Source organism: Lepus europaeus, chromosome 1 (assembly GCF_033115175.1).
Source record: "Lepus europaeus isolate LE1 chromosome 1, mLepTim1.pri, whole genome shotgun sequence".
Classification (NCBI taxonomy): domain Eukaryota; kingdom Metazoa; phylum Chordata; class Mammalia; order Lagomorpha; family Leporidae; genus Lepus; species Lepus europaeus.
This window is the reverse complement of record NC_084827.1, coordinates 93499684-93524386: the sequence shown is the minus strand read 5'-3', so window position 1 is coordinate 93524386 and position 24703 is coordinate 93499684. Positions and strand designations below refer to the sequence as shown.

The window sequence follows — 24703 nt, the reverse complement described above, 5'->3', positions numbered from 1 at the left end:
TTCTAGTTTCAGCCTGGCCCAGCCCCAGCTGTTGGGAGCATTTGGAGAGTAAAGCAGCTATTGGGAGATTTCTGTCTATTGGTCTGCCTCTCTATTTTTTTGAAAAAGGAGAAAAGAAAAAAAAATTCTACTTTGATTAACTTCTGATCCAATAATTCTACTTCTAGGACCATGTTCCATAAAGTTACGCAACTGCACAAATATGTGTGTTTAAGGATATTTATTGCAGCAATATGGAAACAACCTAAAATTTCAACAATAAAGATAGGTTTAATAAAGAATGGAAGAATCATAGTAAGGAATATTTTACAGCTGTTCAAAAACATGTTTTCACAGAATAGTTGATGATTGGGGAAAATGCTTAAGGTCTAAAATTTTAAAATCCCAGATATAAAACTGTACATAGGTCAGGATTCTAAAATTTTAAATACAAATACTTATGGATACATATATACATATACCACAAATAAAAAACTGAAAGAAAAATTTATAAAAAATTGTTAATGCTTATTATTTCTATGCAGTGGGATTATGAGAGATTTTATTATTTAAAATCTTCTGAATTTCCAATATTCCCAAAATTAGGCATTGCTTTCACATTTAGAAAAGTAATAAATTAATGTTAACAGTAGTAACAATATAACAATGAGATCAAAGATATCCCAAAAGATGGGAACAAAAACATTATATTTTTAATTTTTTTTTGGTTTGGTTTACAAATGACTAAATCTTCCAGCTAAAAAGTTTTTGTTTCCAGAAGTAGTACTTGTATTCTTTCCTTGACTGGATTTGGATGCAGGATCTATTGCAACATATTTGATTTGGAAACCTCCTGCTGTCACTGAAGCATCACTCAGAAACTTCAAGGTCATGACGTTTCCTGTGAGGGGAGGGGCACGACAAAGAGCAAAGATGTTACTTTCCTTTGATTTAGCTCACAATTCAAAGAGCCATCATTCTCTTAGGAGAACACAAACATTCATGAGCAAGACTCCAGACATCAGAGGTGAGCCTCAGGTTCTAGAGTCTGCGGTCTCAATGCCAAGTGCAGGAGGGTGATAGGCTTTCACATGTTTTCCTCTGTCCCTCCGAAAGGTTCTGTTTTAAAAGGCGATATTTGTGGAAGGAACCTCCAGAGAGTTACAGGAGAATGGCAGGTGGTTCAAACCGGTAAGGTATTGATTGGTTATTTACTAGATGATGCCAAGGCAACTAGCTTTACATTGGTTAGCAGCAAATCTGAAACACCAACATGCCATACAGAGCTCAGGTTCGAATCCTGCCTGCTCCTCCTCCGAACCAGTTCCTGGCTAATGTGACTGGGAAAGCAGTGGAGGGAGGACAGCACAAGTGCTTGAGCCCTTGCCATCATGTGGGAGACTCGCTTGGAGTTCCAGGCTCCTGGCTTTGTCCTGGACCGGCTGTGGCCAATGTAGCCATTTGGGAAGTGAACTAGTGGATGGAAGATATCTATCCCCCTCTTTCTCTGTCACTCTCCCTTTCAATAAGTAGAAAATTTTATTTAAAAAAAGATACAAAATTTATTATATAAAATGTAAGTATATTTTTATGTTTTTCAGGAATGAAAAGCCTTCTTAAACCAGATCCCAAATCCAGAATTCATTACAAAACAGAAACTCAAAATAAAAACTATATTCGTGTATACTATATACACATATATAGTATCCTAGCTTGCTTTCATCTATTAACTCAGTTTCCAGAAGAACTCTATGAGGGAGTACTTTTTTAAAAAAAGATTTCTTTCTTGTTTTGAAAGGCAGAATGAGAGAGAGGGGTGGAGGTTGGGGAGAGATATCTCATCGTTTAATTCACCCCCCAAATGCTTGTAACAGGTGGGCTGGGCTAGGCTGAAGCCAGGAGCCAGGAACTCCAACCAGGTCACATCTGGGGGTAGCAGCCACGTGCTTGAACAATTAGCTGCTATCTTTCCTAGGCCCATTAGCAGGAAGCTGGATTGGAAGTGGAGTGGCTGGGACTGGAACCAGCTCTCCCACTGCACCCCAATTCCAGCCCCATGAATACTCTTTTTTAAAAAAAGATTTATTTATTTGAAAGTCAGAGTTACACAGAGAGAGGAGAGGCGGAGGGAGGGGGGTGGGTGGGGGAGAGGTCTTCCATCTGCTGGTTCACTCCCCAATTGGCCGCAACAGCCGCAGCTGCGCTGATCCAGAGCCAGGAGCTTCTTCCAGGTCTCCCATATGAGTACAGGGGCTCAAGGTCTTTGGCCCTCTTCCATTGCTATCCCAGGCCATAGCAGAGAGCTGGATCGGAAGAGGAGCAGCTAGGACTACAACTAGCAACCAGCGCCCATATAGGATGCCGGCACTTCAGGCCAGGGCGTTAACGGGGAGGAGGGGAATGAATACTCTTAAAATACTCATTTTTCAAGGCACAGTGAGACCAAGTACCTTGACCAAAGCCACAGGGCTAAAATGGCTGAGCCACATCTGAGCCCAGGCAATCTGGCTTCACAAAGTTCATGCTCTAGTTCTCTCTCTTTTTATTTTTTTCCTGATAAGCCCTGTCTACAATTCTTTTTTTAAAAAAGCTTTATTTATTTATTTGAAATGAAGTTACATAGAGGCAGAGGCAGAGAGAGGTCTTCCATCTGCTGGTTCACTCCCCAAATGGAGGCAACTGCCAGAGCTGGGCCAATCCGAAGCTAGGAGCCAGGAACTTCTTTTTTTTTTTTTTTTTTTTTCTTTTAACAGGCAGAGTTAGACAGTGAGAGAGAGAGAGAGAGACAGAGAAAAAGGTCTTCCTTCCATTGATTCACCCCCCAAATGGCTGCTATGGCTGGCATGCTGTGCCGATCCAAAGCCAGGAGCCTGGTGCTTCCTCCTGGTCTTCCATGCGGGTGCAGGGCCCAAGCACTTGAGCCATCCTCCACTACCCTTCCAGGCCACAGCAGAGAGCTGGACTGGAAGAGGAGCAACCGGGACAGACCCGGGTGCCCCAACCCAGACTAGAACCCAGGGTGCCGGCGCCGCAGGCGGAGTATTAGCCTAGTGAGCTGTGGAACTGGCCTGATGCTCTGGTTCTCATACTGAGCTGCTCACATGGGCATATTTGCATAATATGAAAAACCTCTCTGCATTTTGAAAGAAACCAGAGTTAAGGAGCAAGAGATGGACTGAGAGAAAATGGGGTTGATACCTCTAATATACAAAGAGCTGCCAGAAATAAGTTGTGTCAAAAAACAACACTGGTTTGATTACACTTGGAATAAGTTGTCTGCTTTAGACTAAACAAGAAAAAAATGTCCAATTTCAGGCTTCCTTTGAACTCCTGCTATAAGTTTGTTTGTTATTTTAATAGGATTATTCACATCCTCCAGCTACCTCCTACAGCTCTTCAATGGCTTCTTTTAACTTTCTGTTGACACAAAATATGTCCTTACGACAAAAATAAAAGGTTCAATAGGTTACCCTTCCTGGGAAGTTTGTGACAGAGTAAATGAACTAATAAGGTCTAAGCATTAATCATTCAAGGATAAAGCCGGAAGTCCTATCTCTTGTCATAATGACAAATATACTATAGTCTGGTGTACCTCAAGACTGAGTGCGGGAGTAATTAACTATTTGTATCTGAATTTAAAGATTCCATAGACATTGCAGCTCAGTGTAGCATTGTTGGTTTTTGCTGCAGAAGTATTGTGATAATTTGATGACTGGGAGGAAAAATATAAGCTGTAACAGTGCCAACTGCTGGTGCTGGTGATGAAAATAAAAAGAGAAAATGAAGACCTCCCAGAAGGTAAAGGTTTTTAGCCGGAAAAAAGCAGTTTGTGATAATTAAACAATAGTGTTGCTTATTGTGATACATTTATGCTCCAACAAGGATGTGTCTTGAGGTATATTTCTTGGAACAAAAGTCACACAAGATGACTTGGAGATATAGAAAACATTATGTATTGTATCTAGCCTTTTGTGGTATATTCTGCATAACTAGCAATTGAGTACTCCCGGTTATCTTCCCATAAGGAAAGACATTTAACCCAGTGTTTTCTATATTTATATATGTTAGGGCCCTTTACTTGTGAAACACTTAGTACAAGCATCTCACAGAACTGTGCTCTTCAAAACACTCTCTGCGAAATACTCTACTAAGATAAAAATGCATTAAATATAAGTAAATACAACTTTTTTTAGAGATAGAAGGCATTTTTAAAACAACTTTATAAATTACTTCAGTCCTTTGCCAATGCAAAATTTCAGCCATTTTAGTGTCACATTTTATGGAAATTATAAATCTTATGGAAATCTGCAGATTCAAGAGTATCTCAGACTATGTTTCCTGCAAATAACAAGGGTTATTTTAGTGTGAGGAATTGGCATAACTCTTTCTATAAGTATACATTTTAGAATCTTTGCATTTGGTAAGACAGCAAGCTATGTTTGGCCTACATTTTCCTAACTTTAACATGTAAATAATCAGGGCTGGTGTTATACTGGCATCCCACATAGGTACCGGTTTGAGTCTGGGCTGCTCCATTTGTGATCCAGCTCCCTGCTCATGTGCCTGGGAAAGCAGTGGAGGACGGCCCAAGAGCTTGGGCCTCTGCACCCATGTGGCAGACCTGGAAGAAGCTCCTGGTTTCTGGTTTCAGCCTGGGCTGGGCCACGCCGTTGTGGCCATTTGGGGAGTGAACTAACAGACGGAAGATTTCTTTCTATCTCTCCTTCTCTCTGTCTCTGTAACTCTGTCTTTCAAATAAATAAAATAAATATTTTAAAAAAGCAGTAACTAATGACCCATAAAAATAAGGTTCTTCAGTTTTAGGGACACAGTGAAAAAACAAAGTTTGTTCCTGAAGTTGAGCATTACCTGTGCTAATAATGTCTTCTGGAAGTTCGTCTCCACAGTACCTGAAAGGGAAATTTTAGGAAAGAGAAGTCACACGAATGAATACTACACAGCCATTGAACTAGTTCTTATTGATCATGAAACCTCTTTGTTTCTCTTATGTAATGGCTCAATTTTCTGCAATTTAAAACTATTTTTGTTGTTTTCTTACTTGGATTTGTAAGGGATAAAAGGTTTTGCAACAGAATTTTGTGGTTTGAAATAATCTCACAATGTTAAATGAAATTTAAAGAAAAGGTTTGTGGCATTTCTATTTAGTGTAAGTAGTATAAGACTATTTGTACATTAGAAAAATTTGAATCTATTTGGAAAAATAAAAAATTTGTTTCTGATTAATTCTATAAAGTTCTCTTCACAGTTAAAGAACAGTGGTTGCATAATTGGTAATATTAATGTTCTAAAATTTAGGATAGATTAAATTAAGTGTGAAAAATTATGTTGGACTTTATAGACATAACAGCATTTTCTTTTTGTCTAATTCAAAACTTGAAAGGAACTTGCTTGTCCATCATGTAAAATAGAGGGTTTTGTGAGTTTCTACAAATGTAATTCATTCTAGAGGAGGGGAGAATCTATTATAAAGGTAAATTACATGATATAAATATAAATTAACTTTTTGAAAGCCTTCTAAAATTAGTAGCTTATGATTTTATGTAACTACTCTGTAGCTGATTTCTGAAACCAGTTTTAGAATAGAATTATCTTAATTCCCAAGGTAAGAGGTCCATTCTTTCAAAAAATACCTCCTTAATTCTTCTAACCATACTTTGTGTCTTTTTCAAACTATTTTACAAAACTATTTGTATTGTCTTCAACAGTAGTGATCAGTTAGCCAAAGAGCAAAATGAAGAACAACACACAAAAAAACCATTTTTCCTTGGGGCACACATTTGGCCTAGCAGTTAAGGTACTTGTTTGGATTCCAGCATCCCGTATTGGAGTGCCTTGTTCCAATCCCAGCCAGCTCCACCCCTGATTGCAGCTTCTTGCTAATGCACGCCCTGGGATGCTGCAGGTGATGGCTCAAGTGGGTGTATTCCTGCTACCCATGGGAGACCTGGATTGTGTTCTAGATTCCTGGCTTCCCCCTGCTCAGCCTTGCTGTTGTGAGCATTTGAATAGTGAACTGGTGGATGGGAGGTCTCTGTGTCTATACTCTCTCTCTCCCTCAAAAAAAAAAAAAAAAAAAAAAAAATTAAAATAAAATTTAAAAACCAAAGTTTCTTTTAAAACTGTTCATTTATGTAAGAGATGCCTTTGTTTTTCTTGGTTTAGATTGCCCATTTCAAAGTCAACATAGGGGCATAGGGTGTTGTGCTGCCATTGGTTAAACTGCAGCTTAGAAGCCCACATTCCATATCAGAGTGCAGGTTTGAGTCCCAACTACTCCATACTTTAGTTCTAGCTTCCTGCTAATGTACCTGTAGGCAGCATGTGAGGGCCCAAATCCTTGGGTTCCTACCATTCATTTTGGAGGCCAAGATGGAATTCCTGGCTCTTGGCAATGGCCTGGCTGAGCCCCCACTGTTGTGGGTTTTGGGGGAGTTAACCAGTGAATGGAAGTTTTCTCTCTCTCACTGTCTTTCAAATAAATAAAGTAAATAAATCTTTTTTAAAAGTTGACATAAAAAGCTATCAAATCTGTGAGTGAATAAGAAAGACCAACAATTTCAGAATTTATAATCACTTTTAGGTGGGGGATGGAATTAGAATGCTTCAAATCCTAGCAACATTTTCAACTCACATAAGTCTTCCTCTTCCTTATTGTTAGCCAACTTTTAAGGTCTTCATAAATAGACCAGTGAAATCCTACAGCCTAACAGTACAAAAAAGGCAGCTATCACTATTTTAATAATAAGTACATGTAGTAGTGAGCTAAGAAAAATCTTTGGTGAAAAGAATATTTGTTGGAGGAGAGTAGAAATACTAAAAGTCAGTATGAGGTGACCACAAATGCATATCATGCAAGAGTTATGCATGGATTTCAAACGTTTTGCACCAAAATAAATTTGTCTTTTAACTCAGTTTTCTACAAACTTTCTGAAATACCCTTGTAGGGACCCTGGTGAGAAAATTAAATAAGCATCAGACAAAATACTGGACATTGATTTAATTTATTCCTACCTTCCTACAAAGCCATGGACATCATCATAACTGTCATATATTTCAACGTAGTCAGCCAAGCAGCCTGGGTCATACTCAAGGTCAAAATTCAAAAAGCTCAGGTGAATACGCTGACCATACTTGAGTCTGATGTGCCAGTAGCAGACCTGGTTATCATCATACTCATTTGGGAAGCCTGGAGATTTAAAAATTCGCTTTGGATCTGTAAATACACCACCACACTCCTTTGCTGAAATGAAAAAGAAAAGAAAACAAGAAAGCTTTAAAAAATTATCCCTATTAAAAGTGATACTCACTTCTTATCTATCAATTTATGTTTTTTAAAAATGTATTAAATTTTATTAAAAATGGCTTATTGAAAACTTATCAGTTTTTATTAAAAATGGTTTAATATAATATACAACACATATAGTACAATATATATGTGTAAAGCCAAGTAATAAATATTTTTCATCAATAGTTTTAAAATTTTCTAAAATGAACATGAACTACAGTGCCAGCCCTTGAAGAAATAGGAAAGGAACGAGAGAAGAAGGGAGAAGAGGGAGATTCATGTATTATTAACAGTGATTAAGTATAAGGCTAAATATACAGTAGTATAGTACTGTATGGCCCAAATAAGCCTGAAGCATGATGTAGACATTATAGTCCCATTTGAAATGCATTGTAAGTGTTTATTCATATTTTAAGTGTGACGAGGTATGGCCCCAGGCAAAAGTCTTTCTACTTGGAGTGCATATTATTTTGATATCAGTTAATGAGACATGAGAAACTGTTGCTTATTATTTAACACCATTAAATAATAAATTATATAATAATATAGTAAAACCTCACTATAGCTTTTTTACCTTGTTATGGAATTTCTTATAGGGTAGGTGTAAATGGGAAACCACCCCAGGATGTTTATAATCAAAATTCTACAAAGAAAGACTTTCTAATATTCTGTAACACTTTATAACATTGTCCTGATAGAAATATCTACAAAAGAAAGTCAATTTTTTCTCCAAGGACATGAATAAAGAGTAACTGTTGTAGTAATCGTGCTGAATTTTTTCTCATTAAATATTTCCTAGTTGAAAGCAACCTTGGAACAATATGACTAAAATATACTCTATAATGATAATTAGTATACACAATATATAATTATTAGATTGAGAATTGCTTAGTTTGGCAATCTAAGCATTTATGTAAAAATAAAATTAGGGAAAGATTTTAGTTTGTCTTCCTTTTCACATTCTATGAAACAAATAATTTTGAACAATTAACAGTTGGTAGCATCATGTTATTGTTTTAGCTAACTAATTATGCCAAATTTATAACCTGCAATATTTCCTTTATGGCCAGGAATTACTCTGGTACAGAAAAGACCTGAATTCTTGGATATTTGATTTGGGGTAAGTGACTTCACTTCTTTAACTTTTGTTGCCTCTGATTCTAAGTTTCCCCTTTTAAAAAAAGATTTATTTTATTTATGGTGAAAGAGTTACAGAGGGAGAGAAAGAGAGAGAGCTTCCATTCATTGGTTCACTCCCCAGATGGCCATAACTGCCAGCATTGAGCCAGGTCTACACTAGGAGCCAGGAGTTTCATCCAGGTCTCCCACATGGGTAGCAGGGGCCCAAACACCTTAACCATCTTCTGCTGCTTTACTTACTCAGGCCATTAACAGGGAACTGGATGTGAAATGAAGCAACAGGGACACGAATCGGTATCCATATGGGATACTGATGTTGCAGGTGGAGGCTTTATCAGCTATGCCACAGTGCCAGCTTTTTATTTCCTGATTCCTAAAAAGAAGTATAACAATACTTCCTTGTCGGGTTGTGAATATTAAGTGAGAGTGTAGATGAAGGGGTATAACTCGTGTCTGGCACAGCATAAAGACTCTATAAACAGCCTTGACTAATAATTACCAAATAGAAATATTCCTGGAAGAAGGAGCCAATTCTTTTTAACAACCTCTTAGTAGCATGTAACTCTTACTGGAAACACAAAATTATTATTTTTAACAAACCATTTGGGTTGTAGCAATAGGCATCCCATCTTTCACTCCTGTTGAGACGGACTCCATAGTCAATAATACCAGTTTTTCCAAATCCACAGTTGGACCCTGGCTTCACAATGGGGTATCCAACTCTGCCCTTGGCCATCCATCCAGCAGCACAGACATGAAATCCTGCAAGAGGTAGGAGGGGTTATGGATGTCACTGGTCAATTCCCTCAGCTGAGCAAAGGTCACATTAACAAAAATGACCACTCCAACAAATTTACTCAATTTACATCTCTCCATCAATTAATATACAATATTTTAACAGACTTGAATAAAGATGAATTCACAAATTTCAAACAAGAGCTCAGCCCTGTTTCTCCTGCCCAGTTTCAGAGGTATTTTCATACCTGCCAATACCACCCAAGAGGTCCAGGATGGCTGGTAAAGACCGTGGCCTTTGTGCGCATCATTCCACTTACTTTGGCCTACACAGCCCTGTGGTTATAGAGCAGCAATTGTCTGGAGAGACTTTGGGACGTTGCCGGGAACACCTTTAGAGTTGGTCCACCATATCTGAGGGTTCCATGTTCTTCCATTCAAATACACACAGAAAAACTGTGTTCTGAACATGTACATTTTGACTTGTTCTTATGCCTTAGACAATGACAATACAGCACAACTGTGTACAAGTATTATATTGTATGGGGTTTTATCGGTAATTTAGAGATGTTTTGAAGCAAGCAGGATGATTTGTAGAGGTGATATGCCAATATGCTCCATTTTATATCAGAGACTTGAGCATCCCTGGATTTTGTCATCCATAGAGGGGCGCTGGGACCAATCCTTCGGCATTCTGAGGGGCAGGCATTCTGAGGGGCAACCGTGTGTTTGTTTTGGGTAATTTATAAAAATTGAATAAGCTTTGCCAAGCATCTTCCTGTCAACAAAAGAGTTCTGAATGGGGGCGACCCATTGTCCTGAAAATTCAGGAGAGATGGTAGCTGCCCATATTTGCATAAAAAAGCAAATGGCACCAGTTAATTCTTGGGATTTTCACAAACTTCCTGACATCAGCTTCTAAGTTTCCTCCTCTAGCTTTCTTAGTTGCTTATCTTCCTTGTCCATACATATATATATATACATATACATATATATATTCAGATTTATTTTACTTATTTGAAAGTCAGAGTTATAGAGAGAGGAGAGGCAGAGAGAGAGGGAGAGGTCTTCCATTCGCTGGTTCACTCCCTAAGTGGCTACAACAGCCGGAGCTGTGCCGATCCGAAGCCAGGAGCCAGGAATTTCTTCCAGGTCTCCCATGTGGATGCAGAGGCCCAAGGACTTGAGCCATCTTCTACTGCTTTCCCAGTAAAAATCAAGTGTAGCACCTTTCATCAGCTAAGAAAGCCAATACTCAGAAGTCAAGAAGAGGTAGACAATATCAATTGTGAAAAGCAACTGCATGAAAATTAATAAACTTTAAATGATATTGGAATAATGAGATTCAACTTCTACTGATGTTTCTTTTTTCTTTGTTTCTTTTTTTTTTTTACGATTTTTATTTATGTATTTAAGAAGTAGAGTTACAGACAGTGAGAGTGAGAGACAAAGAGAAAGGTCTTCCTTCCATTGGTTCACTCCTCAAATGGCTGCAACGGCCAGAGCTGAGCTGATCTGAAGCCAGCTGGGTCTCTCACATGGGTGCAGGGGCCCAAGAACTTGAGCCATCTTCTACTGCTTTCCCAGGCCATAACAGAGAGCTGGATTGGAAGAGGAGCAGCTGGGACTCGAACGGGTGACCATATGGGATGCCGGCACTATGCTGGCTCCTGATACTTATTTTCTTAATTTACACTGAGTTGTGACCCCAAAAAGGCTGTTTGGTCTAGAGGCTTCTGACCAGCCTTAGGCAGAGATGATGGGAGAAGTCAGAGAGCAAAGACGACATGGGAGTTTAGAGAGCTGTCACAAAAGACTGGGGAGAGAAGTCTTCGTAAGGGTTACAGGAAAGGTAGATTTTTTTTTTTAAAGAGAAAAAGAAAGATCACTGTCAGGTTAGTTACCAATTTTTCTGGCTGCCTCTAGCTGCTTGTAGGTGGCGAGACGGCCGCCTTCAAATTCACACACCGCCTTAGCTTCTGCGTAGGTGAGCTTGTACTTGCCGGAGCGAGCTTCTCTGTGGTACACGCCTGCTGCCTGTTCTGTGAAATCACAAAAAGTCATCAAGATACTATTATCCATGCTTCTGAAACAAAGGGAATTTGGCCTCAGCTGGGAGATGACATCAGCTATTGTTTCTTGCCAAAAGGCCTTCTGAGTTAGCTGCCTTGGTTGGCTAACTTTTCGTTGTTGGAAAGTTTGGGAAAAATTGTGAATCAGGGGAATTTTAGGGGAGTTTGAGGGGCATGGACAGGCACTCGAGGCAAAATTATGTTTCTGACCCAATACTATGGGAGATTTTTTTCTTTTTTAAAATTAGTTTATGAGAGAGAGAATTTTCATCCACTATTTCACTCCCCAGATGCCTGCAACCTCCCCGGGACTGGGCAGGACAGAAGCTAGGAGCTGGAACTTGATCCAGCTGAATTTGATCCCTCTGAGTGGCAGGAGCCCAACCACTTGATCTATCAATGCTGTCTCCCAGGATCAATGTTAGCAGGAAGCTGGAATCAGGAGCAAGAACAGCATCGAACTCTGGCAATCTGATATGAAACACAGGCACCTTAACTGGTATTGAACCCACTAGGTCAAATGCTCACCCCAGCCTGAACGTTTTTAATTGACATGATTTCTATATTATCTTCAAGTGATAACGTTTCAGCTGTTTGGAGGGAGTTACATCATAAAAACTTGGAGAGCAATAGGAGGTGAAGGCAACAGACACCAGCGAAAATTCGTCCTGATGGAGGCTCATAATGAGGGGGAGAAATAAGCCAAAATATCCATTTGAATGAAATGATTAAGGCTGTTTAATTGGGACTTTAGTAAGCAAATCAAAACCGAAGGAAACATCTGAAGGAATTCAAAGCAAAGCAATACTGCATTAAGGAAAAGATAGATTCAACCACAGTTGAGAAGCAACTGGGCACATTTAGCTAACTACCAGTTAGTTCCTTAATTTTTTTTTATCTGGTTTGTCTTTTAGTTGACATGCTGTTCCCAACATATTTTGGGCAGTGACAAGTCATCTATGTACCGTCTTCCAATAATCACTGTTTAAAAGGATTGTTTTGAGTTTGGAGTGTTTCCTACCATAGAAACAATGTGAAGAAATTCCCAGGATAGGAGTCATAACGTTAGCTCTAATCGTTAGCTCCAAGAGTTCCATCAATAGTTTGCCAGATTATGGTTAAGTCTTTGTACGCTGATCCGTGCAGTCACCCACCGTTAAGACCATTTCCAGTAATGAGAATAGATATTCCTTGGCAGGCAACAAATACAGATCCATTAGTATTTGCAATATAGTTCCTTGTTATCATTCCCAGACTGAAGTTGACACTGCTACAATTCAGTGGGAGGTGGTGCTTGGTATTTTCTCTGCTTTCCCAGATTCCAAGGGATCCTGCTGTTACACATTACACAGTAAATGCTCATTATTTACATACAAAAAGCTTGAGTCAGTTTGCTGCTTATGGATCTGAGAATACCAGAAACTTCAAGTCATAACCAGTCAAGATGGAAGTTGCCTGCAACCCCATTGTCCTTTCCAGTTTGGTTACTTTGAGCACTCACTGTGAGGTATTGTGCTAGGTGCTGTGGAACAAGTCCTATCCTCAAGGAGTTCCAACACTAGTGGGCAATATGAGTATCTATATCTTGAAATAGAAGACCAGTTAAGGCTGTTTGTAGAGAAAGGAGACACGTTTCGTTTTCTTACGAATCTATAGAGATTGTTGTTCATTTTTGAAACTGCTAAAATTGTATCTGTTCCCTTAGAATATAGTCTAACATATCTTTATTTTAATAATTTTTTGAAGAAATTATTTTAAAGTATGTCAAGTTTTCTTGAACAGATTTCCTTGGTATTTCATCCCAATTTTGAAATATGTAGGAAAGGAAAACTGAGATTTTTAAAAAACAATTAAAATTTTTCTTCCTGGTAAGTTTTCTGAAACTTATGGTACTTGCTGATATTCGCCCAGTAATAAAATAGTAACTTAAAAAGCAAACGTGCACATAATTTTCAACTTAATTTATCATATATTGATAAATATCATATATTGATAAATTTATCATATATTGATAAATTCCCCAAAGAGCACCAAACTTCCCCATATCTTGCCTTATGAATGATTTCAGCACTTAGTGTATGTACTTGACAATTATGAGTAGGGCATTGGTTTTATAGTATTTGCCAATTCAGAATTTTAAGCTATTAAGATGGATCTTTGTAGAATAAATCCTAATTTTAAAAGTTTTACCTTTCAGAAGAAATAATGTTTTATTAATTTTCCAAGTCAATAGTCATTTTTTAGAAACAGAAAATGTGTTTAACAAATATGTTTCCTTCTCCTTTGAGCAAGAGGCAACAATTGAATGTTGGCTCTGGTTTCCAGTGCCAGTTCTACCAGGAAAGAGATGTACAACCTTGTATAAATTGCCATTTGAGTCTTAGTTACCCCATCCATCAAATGGGAATAAAGATAGCTTCTGGATTCTACTGGGAGCTCCAGATCTGTTGCTTTTCCTTTCCCTTCGCTTCCAGATTCAATACAAGGCCTTAATCCATGCATTTTCAGTCCATGTCAAGGGACTGAAATCGTTTGTCTTTAAATGTTTTTTGTTTTTGTTTTGTTTCATTTTAAATGACTATTTAAGGAATAAGCCTTAGGGATCCCCTGTTTCAACCTTCTCATTTTACCAGTGCAGAGCTGGAACCTAGAGGATTTACAGTGCCCTGTTCGGGATAGTTGCTAGCAGATTCCTGCCTTCTAACCCAACTTGCTTGCCTCCTTAAACAGTTTCTAATATTATATTGACCCAACCAACTGTAAACAATTTGTGCTAGGCTGACTGGCCAATAATTTGTCCCAGATTGAAGCAATTTCCAATTATCCTGAGCCTCAGATTCGCAGCGTACTATTTAAGCATTTGGATTTGCTTCACTCTACCTTTGGGGTAGAACTTCTATTGTCCAGGCTTATATTTTTGTAACATACAACACCATTTACAAAAGCAGCAACTTCAAGTTACTTGATCCTTGCAGTTTGACTGCATTTCAAAGCTTATCCATATGGGTTTAACTCTTAACTAGCTTGATTATATTTTTCTCTATTTCTCACAAATATGGATACATTTCCTAAATGTATGAGATGAAAATAAACACAGAGATTTTCTCATGCTGGTACTAAATTCCAAAATCCCTCTTGGCCAAATGAATTACACTGAAACTAGTTCACTGTCTCAGGCTGAGAAAAAAAAAAAGGCGGCAAGGCATTACAAATCAGGCTGTTTAATGAAATCCTCATGGTTGTAGTTATTACCAGAGAGAAACATGCCAAAAGGGAAAAATCTGCTACAACCATGTGCTGCTTAGCAAGCACAAAACCAAGATGTAGGTTACTTTTGCCTTCTCTTTATTTCTTTATTTCATGCAAGAATCTCAGTTTTTCCTTAAGCAGTTAAAAACATTTTTCACTATTAAACACAATAATGAGCATAAAGCCATATCAACTTGTATTGTGAGAATTAAAGCATTGTTTGGAGTACCCTAGGGCTGTTTGGGGTTTCCTGTATTTAGCCTTTTTTGGTCTATTGTTTATCTTCACCGTTTGGCCTATGTCATTCCTTACATTTAACAAGACAAAACAAAAGACACTCTGCCTAACAAAAGGGATAGAAAAGTGTACGAGCAGTATGAAAAAAAAAAAAAAAAAGCAACCAAAAGGTATAAACCTTTTGCCTTTTTTTCTATACTGCAAGCTGACTTTGTCAAAGCATTTGAAAGATGTTTGGAAAAACTGAGACAGACACTGCAGTTCAGAGTACACGGAGCAATGACTGTAAAATCTGTGTACATTCCAATGTATTTGAAATCTTGACTACAAATGCTATTGAAATAAAAACCAACAGACTGATGTTCTCCTGTTATTAAAGAGATAATCAGAATGCTACCGCATCTGCTCTCACAAAATTTATGTTTCCATATTGAATATACAGGCTAATCTCTATTTTCTACTGAACACTTCCCTTTATGACAAGCTACTTATAATTTTAAAAGGCAAAAACACTTAGCAAAATAGTGTATGCCTTCCAATGGCTATCTTTTCTAAGCATTTTCTTTGAAAACATCTGCCTTGAACAGAATAGACAGTTTACTGCTTTCACTCACTCCTCTGTGGTTTCAAAGAATTGACACTCCCAGCAAGAAGCTCATGAACAAAATTTCTTACCAAGCCATATGGAGTTGTGAAAAATCCCATTCTTGAATCCCCATCCTTGAGCCTCTTCCCACACCAAGACAAATAAGTAAATTAAGATGATCATATCTTCAGTGGCCGAGACGCAACAGCCTGTCAGGGGCTGCTCACGATAAATTCTCAGAGCAGCGGCTGAAATGTGACTGAAACATCTGGTTTCCACATCTTTTAAATAGTTTTTTTCAACTGTGAGGTCAGCAAGAACTCTCCAATGGCATTTTTCCGCTGTAGAGTTACACAATTAACTCAGTGTCTGGAGCAAATCCTCTGACTCATTTGCATTGGCAACCCAAACTAAGGATATAGAATGACCCATCTACATTGTAAAATTCACTTACTCGGAAAGGAGTTCATTTATTCTGTCAGTCACCAACACTTGTCTAGGAAGAAGTTTGTATAACTTGGTACGGATTCAGCAGTAGTTAAGAGAAAGCCAAACTTACGAGGGAATTTGAAGAGGAGAAAACCTGTCTTATTTGCAGTATGTCAGTTATGGGGTGTGGGGTTTGGGGTTAAGCATTAATCTTTAACCTGACCTGGTAATGTTTCGTTAGTTTTCCCTAAATAGTGTCTATATAGAAAAGTTAAAACAAAAAGTGTACATAGTTTGGCAAATTCTATGACTTCTCTAGTGAGGTGGGACTGATTCTCTGCATTTGTCTTGGCATGGTATCTGCTGCAGTCCTTGTCTGGTTGAGGTCAGCTGGTAAATACAGAAAAGTAGTCCAATGTCAGCATCTTAGGACAATTGAGTGGCTATGGGGTATCCTATTATTACACAAATTTCCCCAGGCCACACAACCTTGAAGAGTTGGGAGAGAGGCGGGTAGACAGTAATAAAGGTAACCAAAAAATGGCCCTGGCTTCCCTAGACCACTCTAACTTTGAAGGAGATGATCAAAATAACAGGTAATAATGACCGTAGTGAAGTCACCATGCTTTCAAATATCCCGGATGTTCCTGTACTTTTGTGCTCAGTCCTTGGGTAACATATCTGATAATATTCCTATTGTGCCACTGATGCTAACGTCTGTTTCTGTTGTGATCTTTTGCTTCCCCTTCTTATTGGTCATTCTCTGCTACTTAGCTTCTCTACTCTTTGTATCAAACAGCTTTCTGCTTGCTCCTGTTACAGTATGATTTCTCCCATGTTGCCTTAGTCCCTCCAATGCTATGAAATCCTTTGAAAAGACATGCTCTGGAGTTAGCATTGATTCCTATGGGCCTCTTCGCATTGTTATTACAGTCTTGCCATGGTTTCATCTCTCTGTGGGGATGTGGCTGAGGATACAGAATTTACTGAACACTCATTGAGATATGAGTAAAGTTAACAAGTGTCAAAATCTTTATTTTGAGCCCCTGGCAAATGAGAGATGAGGAAATTGTGTTCAAGTTCACTGATAGAGTTTCTGTTGCAAAAGAGGATGTCGTCTAGACCACGTGGGTGTGACCATGAGAAGACAGCCATGGTCAGGGAGAATAGGATGAACAGATAGATATTTGGAAAGAGCAAACCAGGGCATTTCTTTGGAAAGTGGAATTAAGTGAGTATTTTAAGTTTGTGGTTAAAGTAAGTATAACTTTACTTGCTCACTGTTACAGCAGAACTGTCACAGACTTTCCCATTCTTTGCCTGGTCATAGTCCCTGACTCTGGCCTTTCTGCATCTCTCTTCAAACACCTAATTTCCTCCTAGTTCTCATTAATCAAAAACTATTCGCAGGAAAGGGATTGCAATTAATCTTCACTTCCACCAAGTAACTAACAACAGATACCCTTCTGTGCTCATTTGCATCTTAATGAAGCTCTAAGTATGGCAAGGTGTGAATGTTCAACTTGTTTTAACAAGAACATTTAATGAGTTACTTTGATGGATTAGCCCAATCTAGAGTGGAGCATTTCTTTCCTCCTCCCCGCTCTCATGCAGAATGTAAATATTTCCCTTTACCTCTGTACAGCGTTTGAAAAGCTTGCCCTCCTTATCATGAAGGAAACCGAAAACAATGCCTAATGGTGTGGGCTCTGAGCTGGTGTTCAATTCTAGTGTGGAAGGAAAGCGGAAATGAGTTTTTATATGGAAAAGATGCAGCAGGTAATCCAGGCAAGGACAAAAGGGAGAAAAAAAAAAAAGAAAAAGAAAAAAGGAATAGCAAAGGGAGTGTTGTTTATGAACTTGTATTGGGAAGAACTCCCCCAGCAGGCCCCTAGTAAGCAGCACCCAGAATGTGCCTCTTGAGGAGCTGAGAGAACATATGTGGATACAAGTTCCTTTCCTGGGCTCAGAAGGCTCCACCAGTCAAATGTGCTGCTTTTGCTTTCCCGGATAAGTGACCCCCTCCTGCAATTTCTTGATCTTTGGGTCAGCAGGTGCAGTGGCTCCTTATCCGCCTGTCATCACTGGCTGAGATCTCAGCAAGAGCAGGACAGTGCTTTTTTGTACAGGCAGCTCCTCTTTTGGTTGCTTTTCTACAGTGTTCCAATACCCATAAGTCTAAGCAGCTACTAGACACCTAAAGGCGTGTTGGGGAACACTCCACATGTGAATTAGGGTAGTACTGTACTGAACAAACTTAAGATCTCCTAAACAGGCACAGTGGTTTAGTGATTCACTACTGTACAAGCTTTAAAATAAAGCAAGACTCTAAAGTCAAATCTGAAACATGTATTCTCTAATAGTTGTATTTTAAATCCATTTGATATACTCCGTCTCAGACCACAGGGAGGAGAGGGCTATTGGGTGAATGTAGACAGACGGAGGAAAGAGAAAGAGAGGGAAGGGAAACCAGTCAGAAGAGATCACATGTCTGATGATACTGTAAGAAGACTGCATTTGAAGAGTGAGACAATGTCAGGAAATGCAATTTTTTAGAACGCAGTATGAAAAACCACAACATAAATTATATTGTTTATTGATCACATTTTTGTAATCTTGGAAAGAGAAGGCTAAAGCAAGATGGGGAGAAAAGAGAAGGGTGGAGCTCAGTGCGTTACAAAATAAGTCAGTGGAGGACATCTTCCACACTGTTGGTAAGGACGTGAAATGACAGTACAGGAATACCCCACCCACTCTAGGATCTGCATGTGGGTTAGGATGGGAAAAGAAGACATGAAATAATTAAACTCTTTCCTTATGAGTGTGATTCAAGATGACTGGGGAGAAATCGCTATGCATGGCTCGGAACCAAGCACACTTACATTTGAAACCCAAGTAAAAATGTGCTCACTTAAAATCTCTTTTTAAACATTTTTTAAAAATTTATTTATTTTTTAAGGGATACAGATTTCATAAGTACAACTTTAGGAATATAGTTACTACTCCCACCATACCTGCCCTCTCACCTATACTCCCACCCTTCTTCCACCTCCCTCTCCCCTTCCCAGTCCCATTCTCCGTTAAGGTTCATTTTCAATTAACTGTACACAGAAGACCAGATCTATACTAAGTAAAGATTTCAACAGTTTACACACACAGTCATACACACACACAAACTGAGAATTAGTTTTACAGTTAACTCTCATGATACATCTCATCAAAGACAGAGGTCCTGCATGGGGAGTTAGTGCACAGTGACTCCTGTTGTTAATTGTAAATATTTTAAAAAGTTAGATTATGAAATATGAAATTTAGAGTGAAGCTATCTTGATAAGGAAAAGATATGTGCAAAGGAAGAACAAGTCTAGAAAAAGACATGCAAACATCAAGTGTCTTTGCATGATTCAGTTATGCTTTCATGATTGAATGCTTTCTAATTTCTGTTTCTTCTCTTTTTTCCTTTTTTGTATTAAAAATTTTGTTTGACAATTATATATCATTTGTTTAGTAAACATGTTTTATTGTGTTATACGGGAAAAATTTATGATGCACATATATGTATTTGAAAAGCATTGATTTAATTGACGGGACAATCAAACTGTAAAAAGCATGACCAGAACAGATAATTAAAATTTTACAAGTTCCTGAGAACACTGAGCATTGTGTATTTAATTACGTAAATGGATGGTAAGATTAACAATCTTTCCAGGAGTAGATGTTTGGCACAGCAGTTAAGTCACTGCTTGGAATGCCCGCATCACATATCTAAGTCCCTGGTCTGAGTTCCTGATCCTGTAGTTCTGATCCAGCGTCCTGGGAAGTAGCAGGTGATGGCTCAAGTACTTGGGACACTGCTACCCACAGGGGAGACCTGGATGCAGTTCCAGTTCCCTGTTTCAGGTTGTCCCAACTTTGTTGAGGGCCATCAGGAAGTGAATTAGCAAACGGAAGGTGTCAGGTGTCATTCTCTCTTCTCTCTTTCTGTCTCTGCCTCCATGCCTTTCAAATAACATGGAAATAAATAAGCAAAAAAGTCTTTTCAAGGAAAGAGATTAGTCATTATGAGTTGACAGGCAAATCCTAATTCATAAATTTGTGCTAGGGTTACATGGCATAGTTGGTCCCTTTTGGATTACTCTACAGGGCACTTGGGATGTATCTTGACCTTAGCCTCCACACAGACAATTTTTTTACAAAAGTTTACTGAAGAAGCCGGCTCTGTGGCGTAGTAGGTTAAGCCTCTGCCTATGGTGCTGGCATCTCATATGGATGCTGGTTTGTGTCCTGGCTGCTCCTGCTATGGCCTAGCAAAGCAGCAGAAGATGGCCCAAGTCCTTGGGCCTCTGCACCTGTGTGGGAGACCCAGCAGAAGCTCCTGGCTCCTGACTTCTGATCGGCCCAGCTCTGGCCGTTGTGGCCATCTGGGGAGTGAACAGTGGATGAAAGACCTCTCTCTGTAACTCTGCCTTTCAAATAAATAAATAAATAAATCTTTTTAAAAAAGTGTTTTTTTTTTTTTTTTTAGGGAAACTGCCAGTAAGGACATAAAATGACAGTACAGGAATACCCCACCCACTCTAGGATCTGCATGTGGGTTAGGATGGGAAAAGAGGACATAGAAGACTTAAACTCATTCCTTATGAATGTGATCCAAAATGTTTGGAGAGAAATCGCTATGCATGGCACAGAACCAAGCACACGTACATTTGAAACCCAAGTAAAAATGTGCTCACTTAAAATCTCTCTTTAAACATTTTTAAAATAAAAAATAAATAAATATGCTGTATATTAGGATATAAATATCCTTCCACATCCTCTAACACAGGGCAGAGATCTTTATTTATTTATTTATGTATTTATTTATTTATTTAGGTATTTGAGTGGCAGAAATCTCCCATTTGTTGGTTCACTCCCCAAATGCCCATAATGGCTGGGGCTTGACTGGGCTGCAGTCAGGAACCCAGAACTCAGTCTGCCCCATTGATGGCAGGGACCTGAGCACCTGAGCTATCACCTGCTGCTTCCCAGGGTTTGTATTAGCACGAAGCTGGAATGAGGAGCAGAGTAAGACTTCAACCAAGAAATTCTGATATGGGCTGCTAGCCACTCAACTGGAATCTTAACTACTATGCCAAAAGACTACCCTACCAAGAAGACTTTTATTTTAGTATTTTTTTTTTTAATTTTAAAAATTTACTTGACAAGCAGAGAGACAGAGTGAGACAGTCAGAATCAGAAAGCCAGAGACGGGCATAGAGCTCCCATCCCAAATGCCCACAATAGCCAAGGCTGGGCTAGGCTGAAACAGGGAGCCAGCAGCTTAGTTTAGGTCTCCCACATGGGTGGCAGGAACCCAGTTACTTGAGCCATCACTGCTGCCTCTTGGAGTCTGCACTGGTAGGAATCTGAAGTCAGGAGCCAGGGCTTAGACTTGAACCCGGGAGCTCTGATGTGGGACAAAGGCATCTTAACTGTAGGCTAAATACCCATTCCCTAGATTTCACTGTTGGTTCTTGTTTTCCTGTTGCTAGTCTCCTCCAGCCCATTTCTATGTCTTGTGGTCTCTATAGCCAAAATAAAAAGGCAGAGATTGTTAGGTGGTTTCCAAACCAGGTTCTGTTTCTACTTGGGCACAGTTGCAGACCCTATGCCCCTCCTTTCTTTGCCACGTTCTGAAATCACGCAGCTAGATCCTGGCTCTTGGAATGTGAGTTAACGTGATACGGGACACTTTCAGACCAGGCCCAGGGAAGTTTGCTCACGGATGGTTGCTCATTTGCCATCTGATGACCAAATGAAGAGGGTTCTGAGGCCCTTGAGGAGACTGGATTCTAGATAGAAAAAGCCTTATTCTCCATGGCGCCAGAAGAGGGAAGCACACAGTCAGGAAGACCTGACCAAATGCTGCTGTTAAGCCACTGAGTCTGAGGTTTAGGTTAACCTGACTCACAGAATGCCAGTAATAGCTCAGCTGCTCTGTGCTCTCTACGTGGTGACATTGTCATCTCTTGCTTGGACTTCCTGTTTGCCTTCTTCCACTCTGACTCCCTTAAAGTCATTCTCTACATAGCAACCTGAATGATCTTTTGAAAGCATGAATCCTCTGCTTAGAAATCCTTTAAATTTTCCTGTAGAACGCAAACTAGCAATCTCTGATCATGGTTTCCAACTCTGCCCCTACCCTGGCTCTTGCCTGTTTCTTCAGCCTTACCCTTCTCTATCTTTTTTTTTTTTTTTTTTGACAGGCAGAGTGGATAGTGAGAGAGAGAGAGAGAGAGAGAGAGAGAAAGAGAGAGAGAAAGGTCTTCCTTTTTGCCATTGGTTCACCCTCCATCACGCTGATCCGAAGCCAGGAGCCAGGTGCTTCTCCTGGTCTCCCTTGTGGGTGCAGGGCCCAAGGACTTGGGCCATCCTTCACTGCCTTCCTGGGCCATAGCAGAGAGCTGGCCTGGAAGAGGGGCAACTGGGATAGAATCCAGCGCCCCAACCGGGACTAGAACCCGGTGTGCCGGTGCTGCAAGGCGGAGGATTAGCCTGTTGAACCACGGCGCCGGCCACCCTTCTCTATCTATCTTGAACGAGCCAAAGTATTTCTCATCATAGGGATGTTGCAGTTACTGCTTCCTTTTTCTGGAATAATTCTTCCTTCATCTTCTTTCTTATACTCAAACTCAGCTTAATTGCTTCTTCCTTAAGGTGGACTTTGTTGCTCAATCTAACAATTTTAGTCACTTTCATTACAGGACTGTATTTTTTAAAAAGATTTTTGTTTATTTATTTGAAAGTTGGAGTTACATAGAGAGAGAAGGAGAGGTAGAGGCAGAGAGAGAGAGAGAGGTCTTCCATCCACTGGTTCACTCCCCAACTGGCTGCAATGGCTGGATCTGCGTCGATCTGAAGCCAGGAGCCAAGAGCTTCCTCTGGGTCTCCCATGCAAGTACAGGGGCCCAAGGATTTGAGCCATCTTCCACTGCTTTCCAAACCATAGCAGAGAGCTGGATTGGAAATGGAGCAGCCCAGTCTTGAACTGGCGCCCATATGGGATGCTGGCACTGCAGGTGGCGGCTTTACCCACTATGCCACAGTGCTGGCAACAGAACTGTATTTTTTGTAATGTCAGGTTTATTGAGGCGTGATTGACATTCAGGAAGACACATCATTTATAAGGTGTACCATTCTGTGAATTCTGAGAGACACGTAGCATCATATGATCACCACTCTCACAACCAAAATGTGGAAGATTTTCATCACCCTAGAAGGTTCTCTGGGTAGCACTCTATTTTGAATTGCCGCATGACACTGGTCACAGTCATTTATACCTGCTTGCTTATGTATTCACTTGCATTTTCATTCATTTGTTGGTTTAATCATCTGTCATTTTCTACTAGGATATGGATCCATGAAAGCAGGGACCTTTTCTTGTGGTTCACTTCTGAATCCACAGTGTCAATAGTTTATCTGGTACAGTGTAGACTCTCAACAAGTATCTGTGGAAGCAAGAAAAGTGAGGAAGGCAGGAAGGAAGAAAGAAAGGAAAGATGAAAGGAAGGGAGGGAGGGAGAGAGAGAAGAAAAAGAGATGGAGAGAGAAGGAAGAAAGAAAAGAAATGTGTACACGATTCCATATGCAATGAGGGTATGTAATATCCCCTTTCAGAGATGTTACTGGGAGATGCTGACTGTAAAAACCGCAGCATCATGCTTGGCATTTAGTAGTGTGTAGTTCCTGTTGCCTTTGAAGTCAGTTCTTCACTCTTCATTGGTCCACTGGAAGCTTATGCCAGCAGTTACTCTTCCTCTTGCTATTTTGTTCGCCAGCGCAGCCTTCCACTGTTTCAGGGCTTCTCTCTCACTAGGGACAATGTTTCAGGTCAGGCTCTCGCGGAACTCCCTCAGCCACCCCCATGCTAGCAGGAGAGAGGTTTCTAGGCTCTTTCCTGCTCTGGCCTGTGATTAAAAGTTTCCTTCACAAGACCCCCAGTGTATACAAGGTGTCAGATAAGGAGTTCTCTGTTATCTCCTGTCTGACTGTAGTGACTCAGCAAACAGAGAAGCTCACTGTGCAGTGAGAGTCCTTGATCTCCCATGGATTTACACTCTTCTTTAGCCCCCTTTAGCCCTCAACTTTGGCCTGAACCTCAACGTGGCCAGAGCCCTACACATCAGCACCAACATCCTTTCTAGAGAACACCTACAGTGGATGCTCGGTAGCTCCTGGCTGCATTTTTCACGTTTCCTATGCATTGTCAATATTCTCTATGCCCCATGTTAATGGAACTTTGGGATGTCTGCATATGGAGGGGACCTGGCTGTTTCTTAAATTCTTCTCAGAAAATTTATGGTGGGACAAAGCCCAGAGCGCAGACTTTTGCTGTGAGTAAAGCAGAAATGCACTAGAAGATATATTCCTTCTTACACAGATGTTCACTCTACTGTTGCTTGTAATAAGACAGATAAGAAGCAACTGTCACGTCAGTTGACAAAGAAATAATTAAATAGAAGATAACTCAGCCATATCATGAAATACTGTGCAGCAGCGGAAGCACGAGCAGGAAGAATTTTAGGATTCATGAGGGGACATTGACAAATATTTTCCAATATTATTTGAGTATTTTCTTTTTTTCCCTAAATATTTATTTATTTATTTTAAAAAGTGTTGGTCGGTGTGGTGAGGAGAGAAACAGAGAGAGAGAGAAAGAAAATCTTCTATCCACTGGTTCACTCCCCGGATGGTCACAATGGTCAGCAGTGGGCCAGGCCAAAGCCAGGAGGCAGGAGCTTCCTCCAGGTCTCCCACATAGATGGAATACTTGGGCTATCTTCCACTGCTTTTCCCACGCCATTAGCAGGGATCTGGATATGAAATTCAGTAGCTGGGACATGAACCAGAGTCCATACAGGTTGCTGGCATTTCAGGCAGCAGCTTTACCCGCTACTCCACAATGCTGACCACTATTTGAGTATTTTCAAC

At 39.8% G+C, this 24703-nt stretch overlaps 1 protein-coding gene across 1 annotated transcript; it reads right to left on the bottom strand.

Moving 5' to 3' along the window:
• Positions 1-513: 513 nt before the first annotated feature.
• On the bottom strand, positions 514-15570 carry TNFAIP6 (TNF alpha induced protein 6). The gene is made up of 6 exons (XM_062199682.1): positions 15394-15570; positions 11065-11202; positions 9026-9187; positions 7012-7240; positions 4849-4889; positions 514-880 (listed from the first exon to the last, which is right to left on the bottom strand). The coding sequence occupies exons 1-6, from the start codon at positions 15485-15487 to the stop codon at positions 714-716; spliced, it is 831 nt and encodes a 276-aa protein (XP_062055666.1). The 5' UTR covers positions 15488-15570; the 3' UTR covers positions 514-713.
• Positions 15571-24703: the final 9133 nt, after the last annotated feature.